The sequence below is a fragment of the Lithobates pipiens genome, unplaced genomic scaffold, assembly GCF_037356315.1.
Source record: "Lithobates pipiens isolate NorthernLeopardFrog02 unplaced genomic scaffold, aLitPip1_a1.2 Scaffold_3, whole genome shotgun sequence".
Taxonomy (NCBI): Eukaryota; Metazoa; Chordata; class Amphibia; order Anura; family Ranidae; genus Lithobates; species Lithobates pipiens.
The window spans coordinates 217,594,430-217,620,238 of record NW_027507790.1 but is presented as its reverse complement, the minus strand read 5'-3'; the positions used below and the strand labels follow the sequence as shown (position 1 = coordinate 217,620,238).

Below are 25,809 nucleotides of genomic sequence, written 5' to 3'. Positions count from 1 at the left end.
GATGACGTTATTTTGTTACGACGGGACTACGTTCACGCTAGTAGCCAATAGCTTTGTTGTAGGAATTTGATCTGAGCATGCGTGGCACTTTGTCCGATCGGAATTCTCTACACATGATCGGAGTATGTCCAATCGGAGCATTTTGTCAGAAAATTTTACCAACACGTTGGAAAACTTTGTCCGTCGGAGTATCCGATGTAGACCACACACAGTCGGAATATCTGACAAAACGGTCCGATCGGACACATTCCGTCGGAATCTCTGACCGTGTGTACAAGGGCTTAGAGTGCAGTGCTCAGTCAGTGAACTTCTCCCTCCTCATATCCACTCTCCTCTCAACCGGTGACCAAAGTCCGGTGCAGGTGTGGCCAATCAAGATCATCCTCTCACCTCTCTGTCCTATCTATCCTATCTTAGTGCAGAAGAGAGACACAGGCTACTGGAATTCTCAGACAAAAGCATGCCACAGATAATGCAATGTTTACAAAAATTGCTTGATTCTCCCATTAACACAGTCAATGTTGATGGGGAATCCCTCAAGCGCAGCTATTGTGTTCTGCCAGCAGGGGGGCATGAGGAGCCATCGCTGCCGAGAGAACACAATGATTATTGCTGCAGCTATAGCTGCTGGCAATAATTGGCTGTCAAAATCCAGCATGCTGCTAGTACCAAAGTCAATTGATGGATCAACTTGGGTACATTTAACCTGTCCATTACCCATGGATAGTTCGAATGTCAGCCAGTCCCTGCTGAACGGGCCAAATCAGCTGAAAAAATAAACCGAGTACAGCCACCGAAGCAAAGAACAACTCTACTTTGTCATGTTTGATGTTCTGTACAGTCTACACGTATCCCTACATATAAAGTAGACTTTATACTATCCCTTGTTTGCTCAATGTAGAATTCGTTTTATTAATATAATCACATGACTCATGTGTGCCTTGGCTGAAAGTACACATGTAATGTGGTAAGGTTTACCTCCTGATCCTTTATGTAAGACCCCATAAAAAGAAGTGTGTAAAAAGATTAAACATGCTGGTAGTCTCAACTGTGTGTATGTAACAGGTCCACTTTACAAGCTTTCTAAGCTAAACACAGTGTCTGTTTTTCTTTTTTGCAGAAAGAGTTGCAATAAAAATTTTGGACAAGACCAAGTTGGACCAGAAGACCCAACGCTTATTATCCAGAGAGATCTCTAGCATGGAGAAGCTGCAGCACCCCAATATCATCAGACTTTATGAGGTGGTAGAGACCTTGTCTAAGCTGCATCTAGTAATGGAGTATGCCTCTGGAGGGGAACTCTTTGCCAAAATTAACACAGAAGGGAAGTTATCAGAGTCGGAAAGCAAAGTGATCTTTTCACAGATAGTATCTGCTGTGAAACACATGGTAAGGTCATTAGCCACATGCATTACTGTATTGCTCAAACAATGGCAAATTTCAAACCTTTGATTATAATATTTACAACATAAATATCATTTGAAGAGTTGGATATTGTCATAGAAGTAAGCCATTTTGTGGTGTTGCTTCTTTTGCATACATACAATATGAGTGTGTTCTTTTATTATATATTTTTATTGAGGAACCTGGGCGAAGCACCACCTAAACCTAAATGGATATTAAGGACTTACCTTGGAATTCTGTGACCTATATGATCTGTATTTTACCCAAAGTCTCATACAATTATATGGTCACTAAACCTCTTGGTGTAAGTCAATATATTTAAAATTTACAACAGATATACATTATTCTGTATCTTTTTAATAACTGCTATTCTATTTTTTTTATTTATTTTTTTACACAGCATGACAATAACATCATACACAGAGACCTAAAAGCAGAAAATGTCTTCTACATCAGCAACACTTGTGTGAAGGTTGGAGACTTCGGCTTTAGCACCATCAGTAAAAAAGAAGAAACACTGAACACTTTTTGTGGTTCTCCACCTTATGCTGCACCAGAGCTTTTCCGGGATGAGCATTACATTGGTGCTTTTGTTGATATCTGGGCATTGGGCATACTTTTATATTTTATGGTGACAGGTAGCATGCCTTTCCGAGCAGATACTGTGGCCAAATTAAAGAAGTGCATTTTAGATGGAACATACTCCATTCCTCCGTATGTGTCTGAATCTTGCCAGCGACTCATTAAGGGGATGCTAAAACCTGTTCCTTCAGAGAGGTGCAGTGTGGACTACATCATGAACAATGAATGGATGCATGGAATACAGTATCCAAAGCCTCTGGAACCCTTCAGACTGGATCCAAAACATCTCTTAGATACAGATTCGCTCAAGGATGATGAAACAGAAGTAAAGAACACTTTGGAGAGTTTGGGTATAACAGAGGAACACATCCTTAACAATCGGGGCAAAGATTCCAGAAGTTCTATCACTGGAGTGTATAGGATTGTCCTCCACAGGGTGCAGAAAAAGAGAGCAATGGAAAACGTTCCCCTCATCACCAGTCTAGAGCCAAAGGAGAAGAACACAAGAAGGCCTCACAGAACCCGACGAGAATTAAGGCACACCTCTAAATTTTGTTCAATTTTATAAAATGTGTAGAAGCTAAACTTTTACAGGAGTGCCCATGAGATTATAAACTTTTTTTTTTTTTAATTCAGTGATGCCTTGAAGACCTTTCTCCAAATATTTCCCTTCCTAATAACTATATTGTTTATATAAGCAGGGCTTATTTTCTCATTAAATAGGTGCAAGGACTCAATTACGACCCCCCAAAAACCCTCTTCCCCACCTACACACCCCCCCTCCCAACCGCATCAAATAGTGGGTGTGGGTAAATTTCACTAACGGTGGGAGAGTCTTAAAGTGGCATTGAATACCAGGGGTGCATAGTACTGATCAGTACAGTGCAGAGTTCGGGGAGAGGGGGGGGATTACACATAAAGTACAGAGTTTGAGGATGTACTACGTACATAGGGCCGAGTTCAGGGGTGCACTACATGCAGCGTGCAGAATTCAGGGGTGCGCTACACACAGAGTGCAGAGTTTAGTCTTCTTTCACAGCGGCATACCTCTGCTTCCCCCATCCACATCTCACTTTCAACCTCCTCTTCTCTAGTATCTCACAACACACTGTAGGTGGCTCCGCCTCTCTCACTTGCAGGGAGATCATCCAGTGGGGTTGTCAGCATCCTCGCTGCACCCTGGTCACCTGCATCTCCCTTGTCCCTATCCTTCACTCAGTGGGTACCGCTCGAGAGTTCAGATCTGTGGGAGCCAAGCTGTCACTTGTAAACACAGAAGCTGGACTTCTGTATTTACAAGTGATAGTGGTGAGTAGAGAGCAGAGGGCCTGAGCCAGAGGTTCCAGCTGAAAAAAAAGCCCTGTATATAAGTTATTTGCTAGAAGGGATCTGAGTGTGCCAATGCTTCCATTATTTGTGCAGCAAACAGATCTGTACACAAAGTTAGACTCATTACTTACATGGTGTGGCTTTGAGAACTGGAGCAGTTTTAGGCTTAGTGAGTTTACTAATTCTGGGCTTTTGTGAGAATATGTGCTATCAGTATTTTCAGGTTCTTTAGGCCCGTATAGACAAAGCACCAACTGAAATGATAATTCATTTTGTTGTGCCCCTGGAGATTTCATCTTTTTTGTTTTTCATTACATTTCAGTTTGCCTAAAATGGCCAGATGGTTGTGGATAGCTCAAGGCTATGGGAGTGCCTAAACCCAAGCTCTGGACTCTATCCACCTCCTGTGGTCATAATGATGAGGTCTTCTAATGCTTGGTGCTCAGTTTGTTTTTCACAATATAAAAAAAATGCATCCAAAGAAATAATGCCCCGTACACACGATCGGACTTTCCGCCAACAAAACCGTGGATTTTTGTTCGAAGGCTCAAACTTATCTTGCATACACACGGTCACACAAATGTTGGCCAACAATCACAAATGTGGGAAAGCTGGTGATGTACAAGACGCACAACAAGCCGAAAAAAAAAGTTCAATAGCCAGTGTGGCTCTTCTGCTTGATTTTGAGCATGCGTGAACTTTTGTGTGATGGATTTGTGTATACATGATCAGACTTTCCGACAACAAAGTTTTGTTGGCGGAAAATTTGAGAACCTGCTCTCAAACATTTGTTGGCAGAAAGTCCGACAAATTCGATGGAGCATACACACGGTCGGACTTTCCGACAACAAGCTCACATCTAACATTTCCCTTCAGAAAGTCCGATCATGTGTACGCGGCATAAGACTTGCTTGATTTTACAGTAGCTTTCTATTTCCCAGGAGAGAAAACTGGTTTGAAGGTCTCATTGTTAGAGTCACTGAAAGAGATTAACTGAAACACCACGTCGTGGGCACCCCTAGCCACTAAACGGATGCACAGGGGGGGAGACCTTCTCGATAATAGTTTTAAAGTCCACTATTCATTAAGCTAGTTATTTTCCAGCATGATTTTAGATTTCCATTTACAGCAATAAGAACCAGGGGGAAATTGTCTACCTGAATTTCAGAGACTCTTGAATCATTCAGTAGGCTTATTGACAGTCCAGCCATCAAAACCACAGCTTTATTGCCTGTAAGTGATTGGTCTGCTTTGGATATGCACAAAGAACATGAGAGTCATTTTTATTTTTCTAATGTTTAATCACAATTTAGATAAATTGTCAAAATGCATTATGGCTTTCCTACACATTGTAGACACTTTGATGTGATTTATAAACTGCTCTGGTGTGCCATTAAAAAGAGACAGTGTGTAATATGAACACAAAATCACACCTGTGTTGAACGTTTGGGTAGGCACCTTCCCACATTTCCAGAAAGTTGTCGCTATGCATGGTATACACGAAAAAAAAAGTCTTATTTCAATGGGGGTTTTTTCCCACCCAAAACGGCTTCATCAGCTGGTTTAATTACTCATTGGCCTTTCCATTGTGTCTCGGCCTTTATTGAAGCCGACTAAAGTCACATAAATAGATGATGATAATAACAGCTTCCATTTTTATAGTACTTCATACACTCTCTTGTACAGCTGTTGCACAGTGTGGCTAAATATTACTGTGCCGTCCAATAGGCACCAGATGTTGCCTATGCTTGCTTGGTACATTAAGTAATCTAACAGACAACACCCTCTTTCTTCCTCTGCCTTACAGCTATGATTGGGGACACTTGTGCTGAGGGGAGATGCTGTTACTTAGCGATACCAAGCATAGGGCACCGCAGTGGGAGGGAAGGAAGTGCATTTTATAATTTGTTGGGTACAGGATGATACATGATAAATACATAAATACAGTTCATCCCTCTGCTGGATTTTATCTATTTTAGAAGAATCTTGTAGAAGAGGGTGGCACCATGATGATGAGTTCTGTGGTAGGATGGAGTCAACTGCGGAGGTTAAATCTCACTTCCAGAGTTCTCAAGAAATATAACAAGCTGGACGTTTAGTCATCCCACCATTTCCATCTGGTACGGAAATAGCAATTTTGGGTGGACTGACCCTTTAAATTTTTGGTTGCTTGCAGAAGGATTTGGCTTTCCTACAATCCTTTGAATAGCTACAGATCTGCCCCCACAACCTCTAATTGAATGTTGGGCAGCCTACTATTTTTCCTTTGCCTAATTATTTGTTCCAGAATTCTCAGGGGGGCATGTATATTAGTGAGGGCAGGGATATATGGCAGCCACTTGTGACTTTACTTTTTTATATTGAAAATCCCAAAGAGAACATTCCTTACTGAACCTATGATTACTGCATCGTGTCAGTGTGGAAGTCAAGGGGAACAGTTTTTATGGAGGACATTGGCCCCTTGAAGACTAATTATTGTGTGAATTTAGTCCTAGTAGTACTTTGGTTTTGTTGTATGACATAAATTCCCCTAAGAAATATGGAGAGACATTTTTTATTGTGCAAATATGTTTATTTTTTCATTGAGAGCTACAGTGTTAAGGCTTAACTACAGGATTTAGTGAACTTTAAAGTGGAACTAAACCCTCCTATCATTTTCAGCCAACTGCCGGGATGCTGTACATGTGATCAGTTATGACACCAGCGATTTGATGGTTTGGTAGTTTGGTTGAGAGCACAACCAATGTGACAGCTGGAAATGTAACTGTTTTTTTAACTGTTAAATGAATCGGTTTAGTTCCGCTTTAGTTAATTTGTCTCCTAGGACATGCAGCCACTGTGTGCACTGCATAAACTGTATGTAGCATTAGCTACATACAGTATACAATGCTGTGTTCCAGTAGAGGGATGAGAATTTCCCTTCCCACTTCTTGAACAAAAGAGTCAGGCTGAGCCATTCACAGGAGGCTTTGTATTTTATGAATGAATACAAGGCTTCCCCTGATTGGCTGAGGTAGAGAGGTAGACACATCTCCGTTGAGATCCGCTGCTCCATAGAGAGCAATGGATGGCCTGATGGGTTCTGTCTGAAAAACTGACAGGCGGACTCGATCGGTCCGTCTGTGTGAAAGGGGTCTAGGGTACGATAAGACCTGTAAGTGTTACTAAACTGCAGCAGAACTGTCAGCTGTCAGCCAGGCAGAGTTGTGTTAATCTTAAATCTGGATAGACAGAAATGCAAACCCTTTGGCAGGAAAAACAGCTCAACTAGACAGTGAACACCAAAATCAGTCAATATGGAAGGAAATTCCACACTAAGCATCGTTCTACTTGATGAGAATAAGAATTTTCTTCCACACTGACTGATCACAACTTATCTGATTGAGCTTTTCATCAGAAGAAGACCATACATTGGTCTTAATAAAGGAATCTTCACTAATTTAGACCTCAGTGAAGGACGTTTAGATTTTAACAAGGTGCTTTTCCAGCATTATAGCTGCACACCATAAACAGACATAAAGCTGCTGGTTATTTATTAAAGGCAAATCCACTTTGCACTACAAGTACACTTGGAAGTGCAGTCATTGGGACATGCAAGGAAAATAAAAATAAAACAGCAGCATTTTTGCTTGTACATGATTGGATGATAAAATCAGCAGAGCTTCCCCTCGTTTCACATCTTCCCCTCAGATTTACAGTGACTACACTTCTAAGTGCACTTTCAAATGCACGTGCAGTGCAGAGTGGATTTGGCTCTAGTAAATCAACCCTGGTGTTTTCTATAAGGCTTCTAAAACATGTATTTGCTGTTACAGTCCACCAGTGAGGAATTAGTAATCAGTATTCCTGATGGACAGTCAGCTGAGTACGTGTCATTCTACACTGAATGATAAGGGTGTTAGGCTGATTAGTAAAAATGGCATCTAGGATCAGGATAATCTGCTACGCTGTGCTTGTGCTCCTAATGTGCCACACTGCTCACAAGGATCACTTAATGCCCTAATTAAAATATGACATCTGCCAATTAATGTTTCCATTAGTCACAGGGGAAAAGATAAAAATCAGATCTAGAGAAAGCCTTGACTAAGAAATCATTAACTGAAGCTGAATTGACACCTTTCAGCTCATGGCTTCGTGCACCAGTTTTATTTATATTAAACAATATTTTTATATGCTATTATCATGCTTATTAGCATTTTTTTATACGTTTCTCAGTTTTTGACCCAGTTGTATAATTGTCCCACCTTCTAAGGAGCTCCAAATGCTGCATATAAAAAGCTCCCTTTAATTGAGTTGACTTGTATTCCTTTAAAAGGCATGAAAAAATTTGTATTTAATAATAAAATTTTTTAAATTAATTAGTTTCCCTATCTAAAATTGATATTTAAATAAAGGTTGGACAGTGCAATTATTTGGCCTCGCAATTAAAAAAAAAGAATTCTTGTGAATTGTGCTAGTGAGCTTGTGGTTTTGCACGCCTGTTTGACCATTGTGAAAGGGTTCCAATCACCATGTTCTAACACCCTAAAATGGGTGGCAATACTCAAAACAGAGGTGGATGGTAACTAACAACACCAACTACACCAAAAATATCTTGCTATTGGCTTCCCCAAATGATGCAAGAAGCTGCTGGGTGACTCCTCAGTCCATCAATCTCTACCTATAGCTAAAATTAACTTTTGAGTGGAACAGTTCTCTAAACAGGGCCTGAACTGTGGAAGCTCTCTATTCACCAGAATTGCCTGTCGGCTCTCTACAGCTGATCTTTTTCCCATAACTGGCTTACCATGCCTTGTTCCACTGTGTCGCTGTATAGAGGCAGCTATCTTGGCTATCTTGGCTATCTTGGTAGAGGAGCAGGCCTTTGCTTCCTCAAGTCAGCGCTGCCCTCTTGATGACTGGTGGAATGATTAAGAAGCTGCAGGACAGTAAAAGGAAGCACAGATTCATAGAGTAAACAGAAGCAGGGAGATCCTTGCGATGCCAGTACTCAGGTACAGCTTCCTCTCCAGCAAGAAAAACAGTGAGCACTGAGTAAGCAAAGTAGTGAGATCCCTAACTCTCCAAATTTCATCAGTCTAGCAATGACAGACAGTGGTGCCTTAGATCTCAAACTGCAGATATACAGCTCTGAGGCACAAGGCACAGATGGTGTATTGTGACTTTTCAGGAGGATTTTAAGGAAAAAGATAACATTTTTAGGGTACTGCTTAGGCAAAATTAACACTTTTCTATATTCACTGTAAGATTGTTTATATACAATTTAAGTGCTACAAACCTACTGTAATCTTATGGCTGGTAGAGAGAACGATTGCCTTTTTCTGTAAACTGATGCTGGGGGGGGGGTTACTTAGGTAGGTTAACGACGGGCATAGAGTAGATGGTGGGGGGTAAGCTTGTTCACTTTTCATCATTAAAAAAATGATTTTGCATACGTTCAGCTATGACTGGTTCTCTGTAAGGGTTTGTACATGCTATGATACATGGTATTAGCTAGTTCAGCAGTAATTTTTTTTTAAGTCAGAAGGTTGCTTTTTAGGCTATGGCTACATAGAGATCTAACCTCTTGTTGGCAGTCATTTCATTTACAGCATACTGGCATGCTAAGGAGATGATTGTAAAAAAAATGGTTTAACTTCTCAGAAAGAAGAGAACTTATTTTCCCATGTAGCCCCAGCCTAAGGCTCGGGAGTGCCAAATGGCTGGGTGTGTCTGCATATGGCTACAATGAGTTTTTTGATAGGTAAGTGATGGAGGTAAAAGTTACCACTAAAGATCACTGCTGTTTGGTAGAGTCATTCTTTTATTGGTTGTTACATTTTTGTCTTTGAAAACTGTGTATTTAGAGACAACTATTAGAAGTTGTGCCTGGCATGTAGCATAGTCTTGCTTCTAGACTTCTAAGCCCTTGTACACACGGTCGGAGATTCCGATGGAACGTGTCCTATCGGACCGTTTTGTCGGATAATCCGACTGTGTGTGGTCTCCATATTCTGATGGACCACATTTTCCAACTTGTCTGTAAAATTTTCCGACAAAATGCTCCGATCGGACATACTCTGATCATGTGTAGCCTACTCCGACGGACAAAGTGCCACACATGCTCAGATCAAATTCCTAGACCAAAGCTATTGGCTACTAGCCTGAACGTAGTCCCGTTATAATGAAATAACGTCATCACCTTATGTACAATCGGATTTTCCGACAACTTTGCCCGACCGTGTGTATGCAACAGCTTCGGACAAAATCCATCGGACAAAATCCAACGGATTTGGTTGTCAGAATGTCCGACCGTGTGTACAAGGGCTAAGAGATGGATGCGTGGATGGAATGCAGACAACTGATGGACTTTTCATAGACCTACTTGTCACTATTACTAAATACTGGGGCCAATACCTAACAATATGCCGCATATAGTGGTAGGCACAGTAGAATCATAAAGGCACACCAAACCTACCAAGTCTCAGTAGTGCTGAAAATCACCTTTGTTCAATCACAGGCTAATAAAAGTTAATTTCTATATGTTATCCAAATGAAGATTATGGAATATGGTACACACTAGCAGAGCTTCTACATAGGAATGCACAGCATCGCAAGGGTCAGTCATTTTTAGCAGCTCCCCATTACAGTGTACCTGAATGACAAATCTTCACTTGTGCTACAAATTGTGAACAATATTGGGGGTTATGGCTGTTTTGTAGTGACCAAAATGAATTTGCATGCTTTGCCCTAGATGCTGTCATGCAAAACTAGGTTGTCATGAAATTGTCAATGTTCCCGTTAGCCTCTTTATGTGCAACAGCACTTTTTTAGAACTTGTATGCCAGGCATAAGCAAAACTGGGCCTTCAGCTAAGCATAGCACATCCCATAAGAACCAAACTTTTAGTTTCAATTAGCTATATATATTCCAGTTGCATAAAGTGTGCAAAGTCTTAGGCCGGGTTTACATATCTCCGGGCACAGCTTCCCAGTATGGGGTCTGGTGCATCCCTATTCACCAGTTCATCGAATTGTTGCCTGAATTCGCACCTGAACTGGACCCAAAGACACACAGGACCCTTCTGCAATCCAGAACGTGGCTGCCCCGGACCTGTGAGAACCGGCTCCATTGAGAGCCAGTCACTCTCGCCTGTCATGCGAATTGGATGTGGGGAAAAAACACATCCAATTCACATATATGTGATCTCAGCCTTACAGTTGGTTCTCTATAGCAGTGGTTCTCAACCTCAGTCCTCAAGTACCCAACAGGCAATGTTTTGTTAAGAGCTATGTTATCTAAGGAAAGTTCCAAAAACATTGCCCATTTGGGGTACTTGAGGACTGAGGTTGAGAATGCAGCCACAGCTCAGTATAAAAGACTAATCGCTGCCAGCATGCTACAACACCCCCTGCTGAGACAGCTTTCCAATGAGCAGAATTACTGATTGTAGAGCTATAGTTCTCACTCAGCAGGGGGTATGGAATGATTGAACTCTGCTGAGAGGCCACTGCTTCCACAGAGAGAGCAATGGTCCTAGCTTTTCAGCTAGATGCCAAACATAGTACATGTAATGTACCACAAATGAAAGGGGTGCTGTGTGTATGTAATCTTGGTGGACTCACTGAGGTTGATTTACTAAAACTGGAGAGTGCAAAATCTGGTGCAGCTGTGCATGGGAGCCAATCAGCTTCTTCAACTTGTTCAATTAAGCTTTGACCAAAGAAAAAATAAATCTGGATGCCGATTGGTTTCTATGCAGGGCTGTACCAAATTTTGCACTCTCCAGTTTTAGTAAATCAACCTCACTTTGTCTCTCTGTTGCTGTAATGACGTGCAATGCATTGAATTAAATATACTGCATGCAAAGACATCGCTAATGCATTTGTCTGCAGCCACAATAATTATAGAAATGGTGTAGTATATTATTATAGTGCCATCTAGAGATGCTGCAAGTAGTGCCCTGCAGAAACTGGCTTGCCAAATATGCTTATGTGCTGAAAAGTCATGGTATTAATTATTTCTGCTTTGCAATGCATTGCAGGTACATACTGTACTGAAGAGCACAAAGGTCCCCCTGGGGAAATGAGCGTAATAGGACTGATCCAGGATCCATACATGCGGCCCCCATTCATATGGGCTGAAACAAGAGCGGATGACAGAAAATCATTGAAATATATTTATTGTTTCATATGTATCTGTGTGTGTGTGTCCATCCTGTGTGTGTGAAGCTAGGAGACAGCAAAGGAGTAATGAGGTCTCCTCTGTGAAATAAGTCACCGGAAAACTACAAGATCAGATACTTCTAATAAGAATACACTGGCTAAGCTATGTATAAGAGGGTACGCAACTGAACTACTTAGTATGGCGAGATGTAGACATAAGTCAGCATAACTTGTGATTACATACCGTATGTTCATTCTACACTGTATTAGCACTTTGTTGCACTTTGCAAGCCTACTACATTGACCAAAAACTTGTATATGTTACTATGGAACAGAGGAATAGAACTTCTTTTTGTGAGTCACACAGCACTTAGAAACCTTTATTTTAAGTATGTAAAAGTTTTTACTATGATAAGCACTACTGATGTGTAGATTGACCACAAAAACTTTCTAATTAGGGAAAGCTCCAACTCTTTTTGCAAGAAAACCTTCACTTCACCAACACTTCATGGTTTAGACTGCCAGATACACTTGGAAAATGTTACATTTTAACATTGTGCTTGAATTCACGCTTCCTCTTCGGCATGTCTTAACCTCAGGAACTGCACAGCATGAAAAAGTGGTAGGTTCTTGGTTCTGAGGTTTACATCTTCCCATTGCAATGAATGGAGGTAAAGGTTTGTACTGGTTGGGTTAACCAAGACACAATCCAAGACAGTAAAATATGGCTTGTATGAGAAAAGTATAGCAGCAGGCATTCGTACAAGAGTGTTGCATTGATTGCAATGGTTGGAGACTGCTGGTAAATGAAGACACTTTCATCTAATATGTTAGGGCATGCTTGGATTTCTAGTTAATTGGAGGCTGGCGAGATCTAAGCTGCTAAATGTTGAATAAGCTCTTTATGGGGTGATGAAAACTCAAGAAACCAATTTTTATCTGAGATTGAATGTTTTCATAACACGAGGAGTATATAGCAGCCTTTCACAAGCATGTTGTGCCAGAGGAACCCCTGGCATAATTTTTGGTCGTGAGAACCTTGTTAAAACCAATTTATTGGAGGCTAGGGGGAAAAAATGCCCGTTACATTGGTGGCCAGTGGGAAGATTGGACTACTTTACTGCGATGGTTAGAATGCTACCCACGCAGAGAGATAAAATGATTATTGGTGTCCTACCGCTGACTCTGCTGAGTGGTGTTGGCCCTGGGACTATACAGACACCATGAAATGGGAAGCTATTTGACCATCAAACAGCCAGCTACAGCTCAAGGAACTCCTAGCATTCTCTGAAGGAACCTTAAAAATCCTGGTTTAAAATGGCTTATCTAACAGAAACCTGGTTGAGTATGGAGGAGTCTGGAGCTACCCTGGTTAGCTGTCTAAAGGAGCAATGGTTGAGAAAAGCCTCGTACACACGATCGGATTTTCATCTGGGAATTGTGTGATGACTGACTGCCTAAAATCGAACTGTTAGCATACTCCATCAGACAATTGTTGTCCAGCTTTCCGTCAACAAATGTTGGATGGCAGGCTAGTAAATGTTCGGCAGACAGCAGTTTGTTGTCAGATTTTCGTATTGTGTGTACACAATTCCATCACACAAAAGTCCAAAGTACAAACACGCATGTTCGGAATCAGTGCTCACCAAACACAACATTAGCAGAAGGTGCCTAAAGAGTGGCACTCAAAAGCTGAAATTCCATGTAGCACGTCAATACGTTCGTGTTTGCTGGCCGACAATTGTGTACCGTTTGTATGCAAGACAAGTTCCCGACACACACCCCTCTGACGCTCTGTTGGCCAACAATCAGATCGTGTGTACGAGGCTAAAGGCTGGTTTTCAGGAACACTGGTTGAGAATAGCTGGTCTTTAGGAATGCTGGTTGAGAAAGGCTGGTCTTCAGGATCTCTGGTTTAGACTGGCTGGTCTGAATGAACCCCAGGGTTCCACAAAATCCTGGATCAAAATGACTGATTTATAGAATCACAGGCAGAAATAAAAATTGTTTATTGGCTGTTCGACATGTAATGCATTTTCCTGACTGAATGGGCTTCATGTGTCCTAGACCAGCACACTAAAGCCCTCTGAGTGAGTCACGTCTCTTCATAGAGAACAGTATTTCCCCAGCCTCCATGTGAATCTGTTACACTGTGTTGTTAAATAAGGTTGTGAAAACCATATCAGCATTGGACATGCAGGCATTAATGAGTGATACACACTTATCTTTCTGTAGGTAACCCGTAGCCTTCTCCTGAGGCTTCAGATTTTGCCTACACAATTTCTTTAGCTGCTTATCTCTCACATTAGGAACAAAATAAGAAAAACCATGACAGCATGGAGAATTGCTTTGGGGCGAGATTATAATGGATCATCATACTTGTTGCACACTGAAACTTGTAGGTTTTATTTCCCATCATTCTTTAGGATTGTGTTTATTGGTTTATTTGCATGTGCAATTTTCACCATTTCTCTTTTTCTTGTATCTGTTACTATTTGGCTCATATTTGATTGTTTGAATTTTGTACTTTTTATTTTGCATCTCACTCTGTTTACCTAGTGCATGCAGAATGGTTGCTTTGATGATATTCATTGTAATTCAGTACATAATGTATTGAAACATTGCAGTGTTATTTTTGTCTCTTAACACAAGCGTGTTCTATAAAATGATTATTTTATTACATATCGGCTACTGTTATAAATATATCTTATCTGGGGATCATCAAAGAGATAAGAAGGGCAGCCATCTTCAAAATGAGGGAGGGGGGGAGCGGGGTAAATCTGCACTAGTAAATAAAAATAGGGGATAGCTACTGAACACTAATACCAGGTACATTGCATATAATAAAACCAAAAAGTGCAGCGCTTATATAAATAAATTCATAAAAGGGTCATAATCATCTGTAACAATTTCAACCTTAAAACAGCAATAAAGAAATGTCCAAAATACACCATGACATGTATAGATCAGTGCACCTCCAAAACTGAATGTAAAAGAAAAAGTCCCAAATAATAACTTTTTGTGTGCTTGAAATTGAATCCAGGAACAGCCAGGGTGACACCCAGAGAAAGATACACACAAGAGGCTTACTGGAATGCCAGTGCCCTCCCCCCTTTAGTCAGGCAGACCATAGCATTTGCAAAGTAAGGGCTCAACATAGTGTGATATGATATAGTGTGTACGTGGCTCTGCCCTACTTGTTTAATCTCATGGGACATGACCGTATGAGACGTACCCCTGATGACATCATAAATGATGAAACACGTAGGGCGGAGCAACGTACACACGCTAATGCGTGGCTGAAGATCAGCCATTTTGGTTACTTGCATTTGTCTTCTGCCGTTTTTACATGCAGTTTACAAAATGTTATCATGTAAGTGCAAAACATCATAATAAATCAAGGTGCTTTTACAATATCACAATATGTTGAGCCCTTGCTTTGCATATCTTATGGTCTGCTGAGAGTGAGCTAGAGATCATGATTGATCAAATATATTTTCATTGCTGCTAGGAGGTTCTTGTGTATGTGCTCATTCCTTCCACAAGATCCATCCCTGTTTAGCAGAGTGAGTTTTAACCACCCCGAGTAAGGGGGTCACTGGCAAAGCCTCTGGTGTGGCTCTTTCTTTGGGTGTCAATCTGGCTTTTCCTGGATTCCTTTTCAAGCAAAAAAGGAGTTTATTTTCCCTTTACATCAACTTCTGGAGGTGCACTGATCAATACATGTCATGGTGTATTTTGGACATTTCTTTATTGTTGAAGGCTGAAATTGTTACATTGAAGATGGCTGATAATCATCGAAGACTAAGCCAGACTTCAATTAAAAATATACACAGAACACAGTTCCAGTCATCTTCGACCCATATGTTCTAGCTCCAGCATCTTGGGAAAGGAAGAATATTTTTTTAGTGAACTACGCCTGAAGTAAACTCCAAGTAAAATCATAGGAATAGTTTGGTTAAATAGCCATTGTACCAACACTTCAGTCAGTCTTACCTCCCTTTTTTTGTTGAGTAGCGTTTCTATATTTAAACTACACAAACCAATAGGCACCGCAGTCTGACCACCATGCCCAAGGCACTCTGTAACCCAATAGACCTGACCTGTCACTACAAATCTGGGATAAGTGGTGTTATTCCATCCATGCAGCCCAGAACACTGGAGTGAAAGGGCAGAAAGCAGCACCCAAACCCCTCCCCCCACAAAAGCCAGTTAAAAAAAAAAAAAAATCATGCCATATGGAAGTGCAAAACTATAATGTTAATAAATGGGACAAAACTTTAATTGGACTCTTAAGGAAACCTTAAATAAAAAATGAAGTCTGCTGTTGTAATTTACTGAAAGTGCTTCTATACTGGCCTAAGAATACCAGTTGTATGGCTTCAGTGCTATCAGTCAATGACCTGGAAACCCATGCAAGCTAGAAAGTCAGAGTGAAGTCGGTTTAATTGTTTCAGATCAGTGAGTTAAAGTACCAAAGCCACTGGAACAGCAGGACAGTCAAGCATTTTCTGAAGAGGTTAGCAATGGCAGCCTCCATATTCTGTCACTATAGGTTTCCTTTAATAGGAGCGTGTCTGGCGATTGGACCTTCCTTGTAACCCAACCACTATCATCTCATAAAAAGGCTTTATGGATTCATGCTGTGGAGTCCACCAAAAAGAAGGATGAATCTGTATTGATCAGCTATGAGTAGTGTACAGTCGTAAAAAGCCCAAAATATATCCTAGTAGAGACCTGTATGTATTTCTTTACAGCAAGGGAAAAAAAATAAAAAATCAGGTCATCTACCTCGTTAGTCAGTGCCATATGGTAGGGGCTTCTTCAATACCATCCTCACACAGCCTAATCAATGAAAGTACTCTATATGATCAAACATTTGTAGACACTTAACCATCACACCTATATGAGCTTGTTAGATGTTTTATTCCAAAACCAGTAACATTATCATGGTGTTGGCCAGCACTTTGTGGCTATAACAGCCTACACTCTTTGTCACAGGCTTGCCAAAGAGTTTTCAGTGTGCCTGTGGGAATTTGTGCCCATTCAGACAAAACATTTATGAGATCAGGCAGTGATGTTGGGTAATAAGACCTGGCTCACAATCTGCTTTTCAATAACCTCAACAGTGGGTTGAGGTCGGTGCTCTGTGATCCTGATCTGTTTCTGCAGACCTTGGCTGGTAAGGAAAAGGGGGGTCCTCTGGCACCTGAAGCCGACTCCTGGGGCAAGAAAACAAAACAGTGGCTAGTCAGAGTGTGCAAGACACAGGAAACACAATAAATGAGATTGCCTTTCCTTTGTTTCTTGCAGCTGGGCGAAGTCATCTCTCTCTAGTCCATTGATGGCGAACCTTGGCACCCCAGATGTTTTGGAACTACAATTCCCATGATGCTCAACTACATTGCATGAGCATTGTGGGAAATGTAGTTCCAAAACATCTGGGGTGCCAAGGTTCACCATGACTGCTCTAGTCCATCCTTTCTCAATCAAGGTTTTATGGAACCCTAGGGCTCCTCCAGAGGTTGCTAGGGGTTCCTTGAGCAATGAACAGTTTCTGCCTCTCAGATAAATAGCTAGAAAGATCATTGGTGTCAGTTGCTATCTGTGAGGGGAAATGGCCACAAATGTAAGAAGCATTCCCCCAGTGGCTATCACATAATAAGGCTTACCTGTAGGCACTGTAAATATCTCCTAAACCTGCTTAGTTTAGCAGATATTTACCATATTACGCTTGCACTGAGATCACCGACGCATGAGTGGGATTGAAGTCATTGCGGCTCTGACCAATCACAGCGCCGAAGCCCGCAAACAACTCGGACATGTCACCAGTCACAGCGGTGTACTGGGACCACTGCAACAGCTTTCGATCTAGGTATTTATCTCATAATGAGCTAGTATGAGATTCATACTAGCTCATTATGCCTTTGTCTTGCAGTTTTTTTTTTGTTTTTTTTTAATATGGATTTACAACCACTTTATTGTACGCTATAGATATAGACATTACTAGCAGGGGACAAGAAAGTTATTTCAAGGGTTCCTCCACCTTAAATATATTTAGAAGGGCTTCTCTAGTCAGTTAGTTGTCCTGGAAGATGATTTGGGAAAAGGGTGTTCTGCAAAATGCTGCAAAATGTCTTAACAGCATCCATATATAAGAACTATGAGGGAATAGAAACCAAACACTCCATTTCATACACACCTTTAAATTATAGGCATACCAAAACCACAGCAATAATATGATGCTACATTTGTGGCTTTTTTTTTTTTTTTTTTATCATAAATACTTGCCACATGGCCTTGTCAAACTTCCATGTCATCTCAGCGGCATCTAGTGTTCTGGGAATAAATCACCATTTTATTCTATAAATTTGACAAAAAAAACAACACCTCCAGCTTATAAAATATTGTGAAAACTTTATTGTTTAAAGTTTTTACATAACTTGCAGGTTATTTTTGATTCCTCCACATATTATAATTATAATATTAGGACCATTTTCTATAGGTTTTCAAACAATTGTCACACATTATCAGCACTATTCTTACATTCGTGTACTGTACATTTGTTTAGGGAATCTTGCAAAATATTTAACTGTACAAAACCGGCAGCATACACAGAAAGTATAATACAAATCAGAGGAAAAATTACAAAGACAAGTACAATTACATTTTGCAAATAAAATATCACCGTGGTGTTTTGGAAAAGAAGCAGAGTCAATAGACTGCTCTAAGGAATGTACAGACTTGGTTTCAGAAGGCAGTTCATTTTTATAGGGACTTCAAATGTATTACATGCAGAGATTAACCTCAGCATTGGGGTGCAAAGCCTAAGCTTTAAAGAACTCTGGATAAGCAAATGAGTGATCAAAGGATACATCTGACCAAACATCCATGCCTATACTCCCAGTGATCTAAACAGCTTATGCCAAGCACTTGCAGCCCACCATCAGATGACCTGTATTCCTGAAGATAGTACTGTAAGCAAAAGGCCCCTTTTACACAGGCTTTCCGACCAGGTCCACCTGTCAGTTTTTTCAGGCGGACCTGATCGGATACTCCATTCATCTCTATAGAGCGGCGGATGTCAGCAGGGACATGTCCGCTGACATCCGACGATATCGGATCTGGCTCTGTCCATGAAATCCAGACAGATGGAGACCCTATATTCCATCCATCTGAAAGGATCAGATTGGATGTAAACAGACAGGCGGTTGGTCTGTTTTTTGATCTAATCTCCCTATAGAGGAGAGCAGGGCTCTGACAGGTCTATCTCTGTACAGCGAGTGGAGACAGACCTGCCATCACCTGCTCAGCGGATCGATCACCAGCTGAGCAAAGCAGAGTCTGTCGGGTGGACCGCCCGTGTGAAAGGACCCCAACAGAAAAACTCCTGTATAGCTTACATGAGAAGCTGGCAAGGCTGGATGGTTTATATTTAGAAAGGTAGATTATGGAATGGGGGCTAGTAAAGAAGGTCCACCTCATATCCTGGCTTCCTCGTAGAGCCGCCTTTTTCATTGGCAGTCTATTTAAAGAACATTGTGGTTTGCATTCTTGCCTTGCAGAACCGGGGCAACTAGTTCAGTTCTCAAAAAGGACATCATTTACACTGAATGAGTTTCCCCCAAGGGCTCTGGTTTCTTTCTACAATAGAAATACTTTTTTATATTATATGCATCCTTGTAAACTGCTATCTCTGAGCATTGCAAGGTTAAGTATTGTGCGTTATTTGAGGCAAGAACACAAAACGCTCTTTGTTAAGAAGGTAAAAGAGCGCTATAATATGTACGTTAATAAAATCAAGAGACATTACTTCAGTATAGAGGCAAATGCTCTCTAGTGATTTTGATTTTACATGCAGTGCTGGGAACTACCTTTTGAAACCATCCATACATACCAATATGCCGTTGTTAAACAGAAGATTGTATGCTTCTTTAATGTGATATTGTCTTTTGAAACCTTACCATTTACCTCAGCAAACTGCAGGCAATTTCGATTGTGCGCCAAAGAAACAATTCTGAGAATGCAAGCAAAGTCGCTATGAACCATGCCACAAAGAGGACACCGATTCCTATTGACTAGCAAGCTGCATTCTAAGGACTATGGCTTCAGCCAACAAATACGGCTGCCATGACCAAGCTCAGGTAATAGATACAGGTAAAAAGGACCAGTAAACACATGATGCCTTATATAAAAGAGCTACTAAAATCCACATGTGCATATCAGACGTTTTGCGTACGGCACACAACTGACTTCCTGTCAAAATTCCTTTAGGAGACACCTTTCTAAAAATAAAAAAATAAATAAGTAAATAAAAATACATCAATGATAAATGCACTTTTTTTGAAGGGCAAAAAAAATTAAAAAGTGCATTCATGATCAATTTCTTTATTACTTTTTTAGGCGCCTGTAAAGCATTGCACCCACAATCAGCCAATCAGAGCTGCAGTCTCGGGGTCCTGCAGACGGTCAGTGCATCTGTCTGCTCATGTCTCATATGAGCAGGCAGTTACACAATGACAGGAAAACCTAGAGTGCTCACTAGTGCCCTGGTAGTTCATTGAGAACTACAAGCAGTCAGCTGCAAAGGCTGTTGGTACTTGTAGTGCATTCATTCACAGATATTTGTGAATGAATGACGTGGCCGTGCAGGACTCCACCCATTCTTTTCAAATTGTGACAGCGGGTACGGGGAAAAGATCCCTGACCTGCTGTCACTATGAGGGGGGATATTGGTGAGAGACTGCAACAGTGGGAACATGTCACATCTTCCCAAAAGGTGAACTTATCCTTTAATGGCCAATACTATTAATCTAGTACACAATCAGCTTTACATAACACTGTACAAAAAAAATTTAGTTATGTCAAAATAAAGGGAAATATCGCACATATTTTATATATCTGTTGACTGGTTATCAATTAAAAATAATATTTTGTGGTATATTAGTGTATTAGGGCTAAGTTACTGCCTTGACCAGGTCTTTACATCAATCTTGGAACCCACTGGAGAGATCTTCCCCAAACTCTGATATGGCCGACAGACCAACCTAGGCTTTTTAACCAAAATAATTCAGTCATCATCCCAAGTTCTACATATATTATTGTTGCAAAAAAAAAAAAAAAAAGAAGGGGGCTGAGAATATATGTATTGTAAGCTTTCTAGTGGCTTCGACCTAGAAATAAAGGAGGGCTCCCACTAGCTTGTAACACTGGTGGCTCAGCCAAAAAAGCCAAGCAGTCTGTCAGCCTCAGCACATTGGGGTTCATATCTATGTTGAGGTCCTCCCAGCAGTAAAGACCCCCATTTCATTCCATCTAGTATGAAACATTCCTACTTCAGTTGCTCTTTCATAAAGGCTTAAATTTATACAAATTGGTTTGTGAGCCAGTTTTACTGGCCCCTCTATACAAAAACCATATACAAAACAAATTTTACCAAAATAAGTAAAATTTACATTAATTTTCAACAATTTTTAGTTTTTTTTTTTTTACAAACTAATAGGGTTGCAACCCAAAAGTTTAGCACCAGTGTGATCAGCAAAGCTTCTGCCCGGGGTGACTTTCCACAATTGTACATACAAAACTCATCAAGCCAGTAATGAGAAAATAAATACTGTACGAGGTACATGGTTTGTGACCTACTAAAGTAAGTGCGTTTAAACAGTTCATGACTGCTGTTCATCTACTACAGACCGTAATGTGTAAAGTGCTTTAAAATGACACGACAGAGGCCATCCATGCTACCACCTCTAGGGTAGAGAGTGGGCACACTGTGGAAGCTCTACAGACTGTCTGAGATGAGCAAAAGTATTAGGGGCTTATATGATAAATCTGTGCAACAATATACTCAGCTTCTTCATCTTAGTGTAATCTGACCATTGAAAAGAGACTTCTGATTGGCTGATCTGATTAGCAACATTTTGCCCCATTGGCCTTAAACATTCAGGCTTTCAACAAGGCAATAACCCACAGTAATCAATCAGAAACTACCGATTTCCAAATGGTCAGGTGAAATCTGGTAGGTTGCTCTGCATTATTAAATAAGCCCGACTGTGTGCTAAACAAACCCACATCTAATCCATTCTCCCCCCTTCTTTAAATTGTATAAAAAAAAATTTGCAGACAGGTGAGCTTTAAGTGCTCGTAGTATTTACAATAGCTATTTATAATCGTTCTATTTTCTGTAGCCTGTTTGGAAAAGGTGCTGGCTGTCAGCTATGAAACACGTAGATCTGGTGCAGTTTAGGTCAATGCTCTCCGTTGCTCACAGAGATGGCCTCAGCTTCTGATGCTGTGGGGATTCTTGGCACTTTCTTAGCAGGACTTGGGAAGTGCTGTTGAACAGAATAAAACTCATTAGCAAGTTTGATTTACACAAATATCACATAAAATATACAGTGCGACCATGAGAAACATATGGGGCCTCCTGAAAATGCTAGGTGCCTGGCCACCTCTGCTTACCGTACTTTGAGTTGCTGACCTGGAATAAGTATGCAGCAAGCAGAGACAATGCTCCCGAGATGCAGGTTTGTTCCAGTTGGGCGACCCAAGAGCATTGATGGTATTGGCTTATGGCAGGTGCAGTTTAGGAGCAGTTTATTACACTGTTCCCGCACCGCCCCAAAGATGCTACTTGCAATACTTTTTTCCTGTCCTGCAAGCACACTGCGCCCCAGTGCGAAAGCACTCAGGCTTTCACACTGGGGAGGCTTGAGAGGCGCTTTTCAGGTGCTATTTTTAGTGCAAAAAATGCCTGAAAGGCACCCCAGTGTGAAAAGGGTCTAAAACAAAGGATATCTGACAAACTCCTAAGAGCTACATTATATTTTATAAATACTTCAAGAGCAATCACTTAAAATCATCATTAAACCCTGCTATCCTTTTCAGCCAAGGAAGCTTCCATCTTTGCTTCCATTTGATCTTTAGCTGCCATGATGCTGATCAATTATGACACCGGCCATTTGATGGTTTGACAGTTTGATTTAGAGTACAAGCAAATGGGTCAGTTATCATTCCCAGCATGCCAAGAATTTAACAGCTTTTTGAATCAATATGTTTAGTTCCACTTCAAACCATCACCATATTTTTTACAATCATCATCCCTTACCTCATTAGCATTGGTTGAATGGACGGATTCTAGTGCTGCCTCCAGGGGTCCATCATTCAGGACGGAGGTACGTGCATAATACCTCCGGTGCTTCTCATCCACCCGCACCAAGTACCATGTACCAGAAAACAGGTCATCCACTGAGCCCTGAGGTATGTAGTTTGCTGTAAGGGCAAAGATAGCAACAGGGTCAGCACAGGGGTGAAACAGTTCAGAAACACAAAAAACATTAACGACTAGGGATTTGATTTTCTTCTCCTCTGTCTTTATTAGCTAAAGAGCCACATAAAGAGAACCTCTCTTTGGTCCAATAATGAAGATAAAGAGGAGAAAAAAAAAATAAACACTACAAATTAGCATTTAAGCTGTGTATAATTACATGTTCTTTGAGTAGCTTTTACCTAGTCTATAGCTCAACTCTTTTATAAAAGATTTGGGTGAACGTCACATACATTCTTGCAGGCTTGAATTTTCCCCATATTTTCTGCTACAGATAAATTCCTATGACCTTCAGCTCCACCCAGTGGCCAAAATGCAGTAAAACTTTTCTTAAAGTGGTCCTAAGTTTTTTTTTAAGCTTTCTCAAGGACAAGTGAAAACAAATCACTGTCAGCAGTTACATAAAAGTTGTTCTGAACACTCCTGAAATCCAAATAAGAGGGACAGGTCCTCATCTGCAATGATCCATGGTCAGTAATAAACTGCACAGTTACTCCGGTGCTGAAAATTCAGGTAGGAGGAAATTTCCACTAAAGCCTGTATACACGCCCACAAGTGTGATGTCAATATCATGACCTGGCTAGCTCTGAGAACAAGTAAATGTTCTCTGCAGCATACAAGACACAACTGAGCATGTGCAGGTCAGCTACTCTGCCTGTGTTAGCTGGCCTTCCCCAGATAGGCAGTGCAGGAGGAGGGGGAGGATCTGTGCTTACAGGATCAAACAGCCTTTTTACACAATGCAGAGGATTAATCCCTTAAATTCCACAGCGAGTATTAAAAGCATGATATGCTGCATATACAGAGATTTTACTGTTGTGGGTTCAGTAACACTTTAAGTAGCTGCTGCTATACACTTCACATAGACTTTGTAGGTGCAATCTAACTGCTCTCATGCCAAGCTGTCTGTGAGGTGTTGCATGAACTTATAAGAGCAAAGAGAAGGAGGATTGCCAGGACTATGGATCATCAGTGATCACAACAGATATTATAACAAGTCTGATCCCCCCCCCCCAAATGACCAGGAGAACCCACAAAACAGAAGGTTCTAATCTAAATATAGGCAGAAAAGGTAGCGGGTCATCTCATGACCATAGGTAACTTTACAAAAGAAACTTGGATCAATTGAATTGCATTATATGACCAATATTCTCTTCTAGAAAACCTGACAGACCCATACCTAAATGATGAGTATCCTCTCTTAGCTTCATGTTGTCAGCAAACACGCTGGGGGAAATGTTCCTCCTGGAGTCCAGTCTTGCTTTCAGATCTGACAGGCTGGATGTCAGTCTGTCCAGAGAGGAGCCTGGTGAAGATGCACAAAACACAATTCAGTTTACCTGTAGGGAAACTTTAGTTTGTTCCCATCAATTTAAATGCAAAAATCTTTCAGTATAAAAGACCTTCACCTTTCATTTTTATATTACATTGAAAATTAAAAAAATAAAAAATAAAAAAAAAAAGACAATCTTATGTCTACATTTAGTGCTATAAAAGTTTCACCAGCGAGCCCCTCCTCTCTCTGCCCTTACCTAGTAATGATGCCAAAATCATGGTATAGAACACCACCAATATCTTCATTATATATCAGATTGAAAGTGAATGAGATGGCATATGAGTACATTTTGTGCTTTAAGGTTCCCATCACCATGAAAATATAAATCAATAGCCACAATGAACTATGGGGTTTTACCACCCCCCAAACCACTAATGTAAATGAGCCCTTACTGTCGTAAGGCTGCTTTCACACTGATGTACTGCGGTTTAGCAGCACAGGGCACCTACAGCTTACTCATGGGTTCGCTGCGCTTTTCTCTTACATCTTGTAGGTGTGGTGCTCTAAAAAGCGCATCAAACCAACCGGATAAATTAGAAGTCTGTGGCTCAGTTCAGTTAAAAATCTGCAGGAAAGCTGCAGGTGCAGCGATAACACCCCCCCCCCCCTTGCCACGTTGTCCATTTCAAAAATTGCAGTGTATGTGATGTTGAATACACTGACCTTTTCCTCTTCCAGCTTCTGTCATCAGTCTCCAGGCTGCTAGAGAGGTAGAAAGGTCCCAGGCGAAGTGCACTTGGTATCACTCAGCCTGGGACAGAAGCATTGGTTTCTGCAGCGCCTGCATCCTCTGCTTCTAGCTCCATGCACACTGATACTCTGGGATGGCAGGTTGAAAACCCATTGCCGACCCAGCATTCCAAAGCATTGACATGTGCTTCCTTGGTAAAGAGCCTACATCATAGGCTTTTTACTGTGATTGGAGATTCAGTGTGTCTGGGTGACAAACTGCACCACTGAGTGCTCCCCTGGGGGTGTGTACGAGCGGCTTGTTCTGAAGGATGTCATACCCCCCACCCAGTCATTTTGCTATAGGCCAGACGGGAAGATGTTAAGAGCACTGGTAGTTTGGAAATGTTAGCTTTTATAATGTATCCAACACAGCGATCAGACAATAGCAAGTTTGCAGCATAAGGATAAATGTCTTACCAGGTGTGGCATCTTGAGTAACTCTTATAGAGTACAGTGTAGCAGCAAAGCCAGAGCCATATGAGAAGACCCCGATCCTCTGTCCAGCCAGCTCCTGGGGAGAATGTCTGCAACATACAGCAGCAGGTGAGACCCAGTGACAAAAATATTTGTTTGCATCGCACTTTACCACTAAGATGATAGGGGACTCACTGAGCAATCACAGAGGCCAGGCAGCCGTACACAGAAGGTGTGTACATGTTTCCGTTCTCCCGGGACACCAGCAGCGACGCCTTTGTCTTACGATTGAAAATATCAGAGCTGGCCTTCAGAAAAGCCTTCTCTACATCTCTATCAAAGTACGTGTTCTCCAGCTTTACATCCCTGCCAATAGAAATCACATCAATTAGACACAGGCATTTAAAAACAAATGTGCATTCCTTAGCTATATTTCATTACTTTCCTAATTGTCCTTTAACCCAATATATTAAGAAATGATGTGTTTTGTCATCCTGTTGGCAGTGCTGGGCTCGCTCCTCCTGCTGATAGCTATTGCACAG

At 41.1% G+C, this 25,809-nt stretch overlaps 2 protein-coding genes across 6 annotated transcripts in view; one reads left to right on the top strand and one right to left on the bottom strand.

The window, feature by feature from the left end:
* NIM1K (NIM1 serine/threonine protein kinase) overlaps positions 1-14,141 on the top strand; it is a 97,647-nt gene extending 83,506 nt beyond the window's left edge. For all 4 annotated transcript variants that reach the window (XM_077462788.1, XM_077462789.1, XM_077462791.1 and 1 more), the window contains 2 exons: positions 1,121-1,389; positions 1,805-14,141. In XM_077462788.1, coding sequence (XP_077318914.1) covers positions 1,121-1,389; positions 1,805-2,554 — 1,019 coding nt within the window. In that variant the 3' untranslated portion in view covers positions 2,555-14,141. The remainder of the gene's footprint in view (positions 1-1,120; positions 1,390-1,804) is intronic.
* Positions 14,142-17,856: 3,715 nt separating this feature from the next.
* Positions 17,857-25,809, bottom strand: part of HMGCS1 (3-hydroxy-3-methylglutaryl-CoA synthase 1) — a 28,428-nt gene continuing 20,475 nt past the window's right edge. For both annotated transcript variants that reach the window (XM_077462786.1, XM_077462787.1), the window contains exons 6-10: positions 25,463-25,633; positions 25,271-25,377; positions 23,966-24,091; positions 22,567-22,730; positions 17,857-21,793 (exon numbers count right to left, since the gene is read on the bottom strand). In XM_077462786.1, the coding sequence (XP_077318912.1) occupies positions 21,707-21,793; positions 22,567-22,730; positions 23,966-24,091; positions 25,271-25,377; positions 25,463-25,633 (655 nt within the window). In that variant the 3' untranslated portion in view covers positions 17,857-21,706. The remainder of the gene's footprint in view (positions 21,794-22,566; positions 22,731-23,965; positions 24,092-25,270; positions 25,378-25,462; positions 25,634-25,809) is intronic.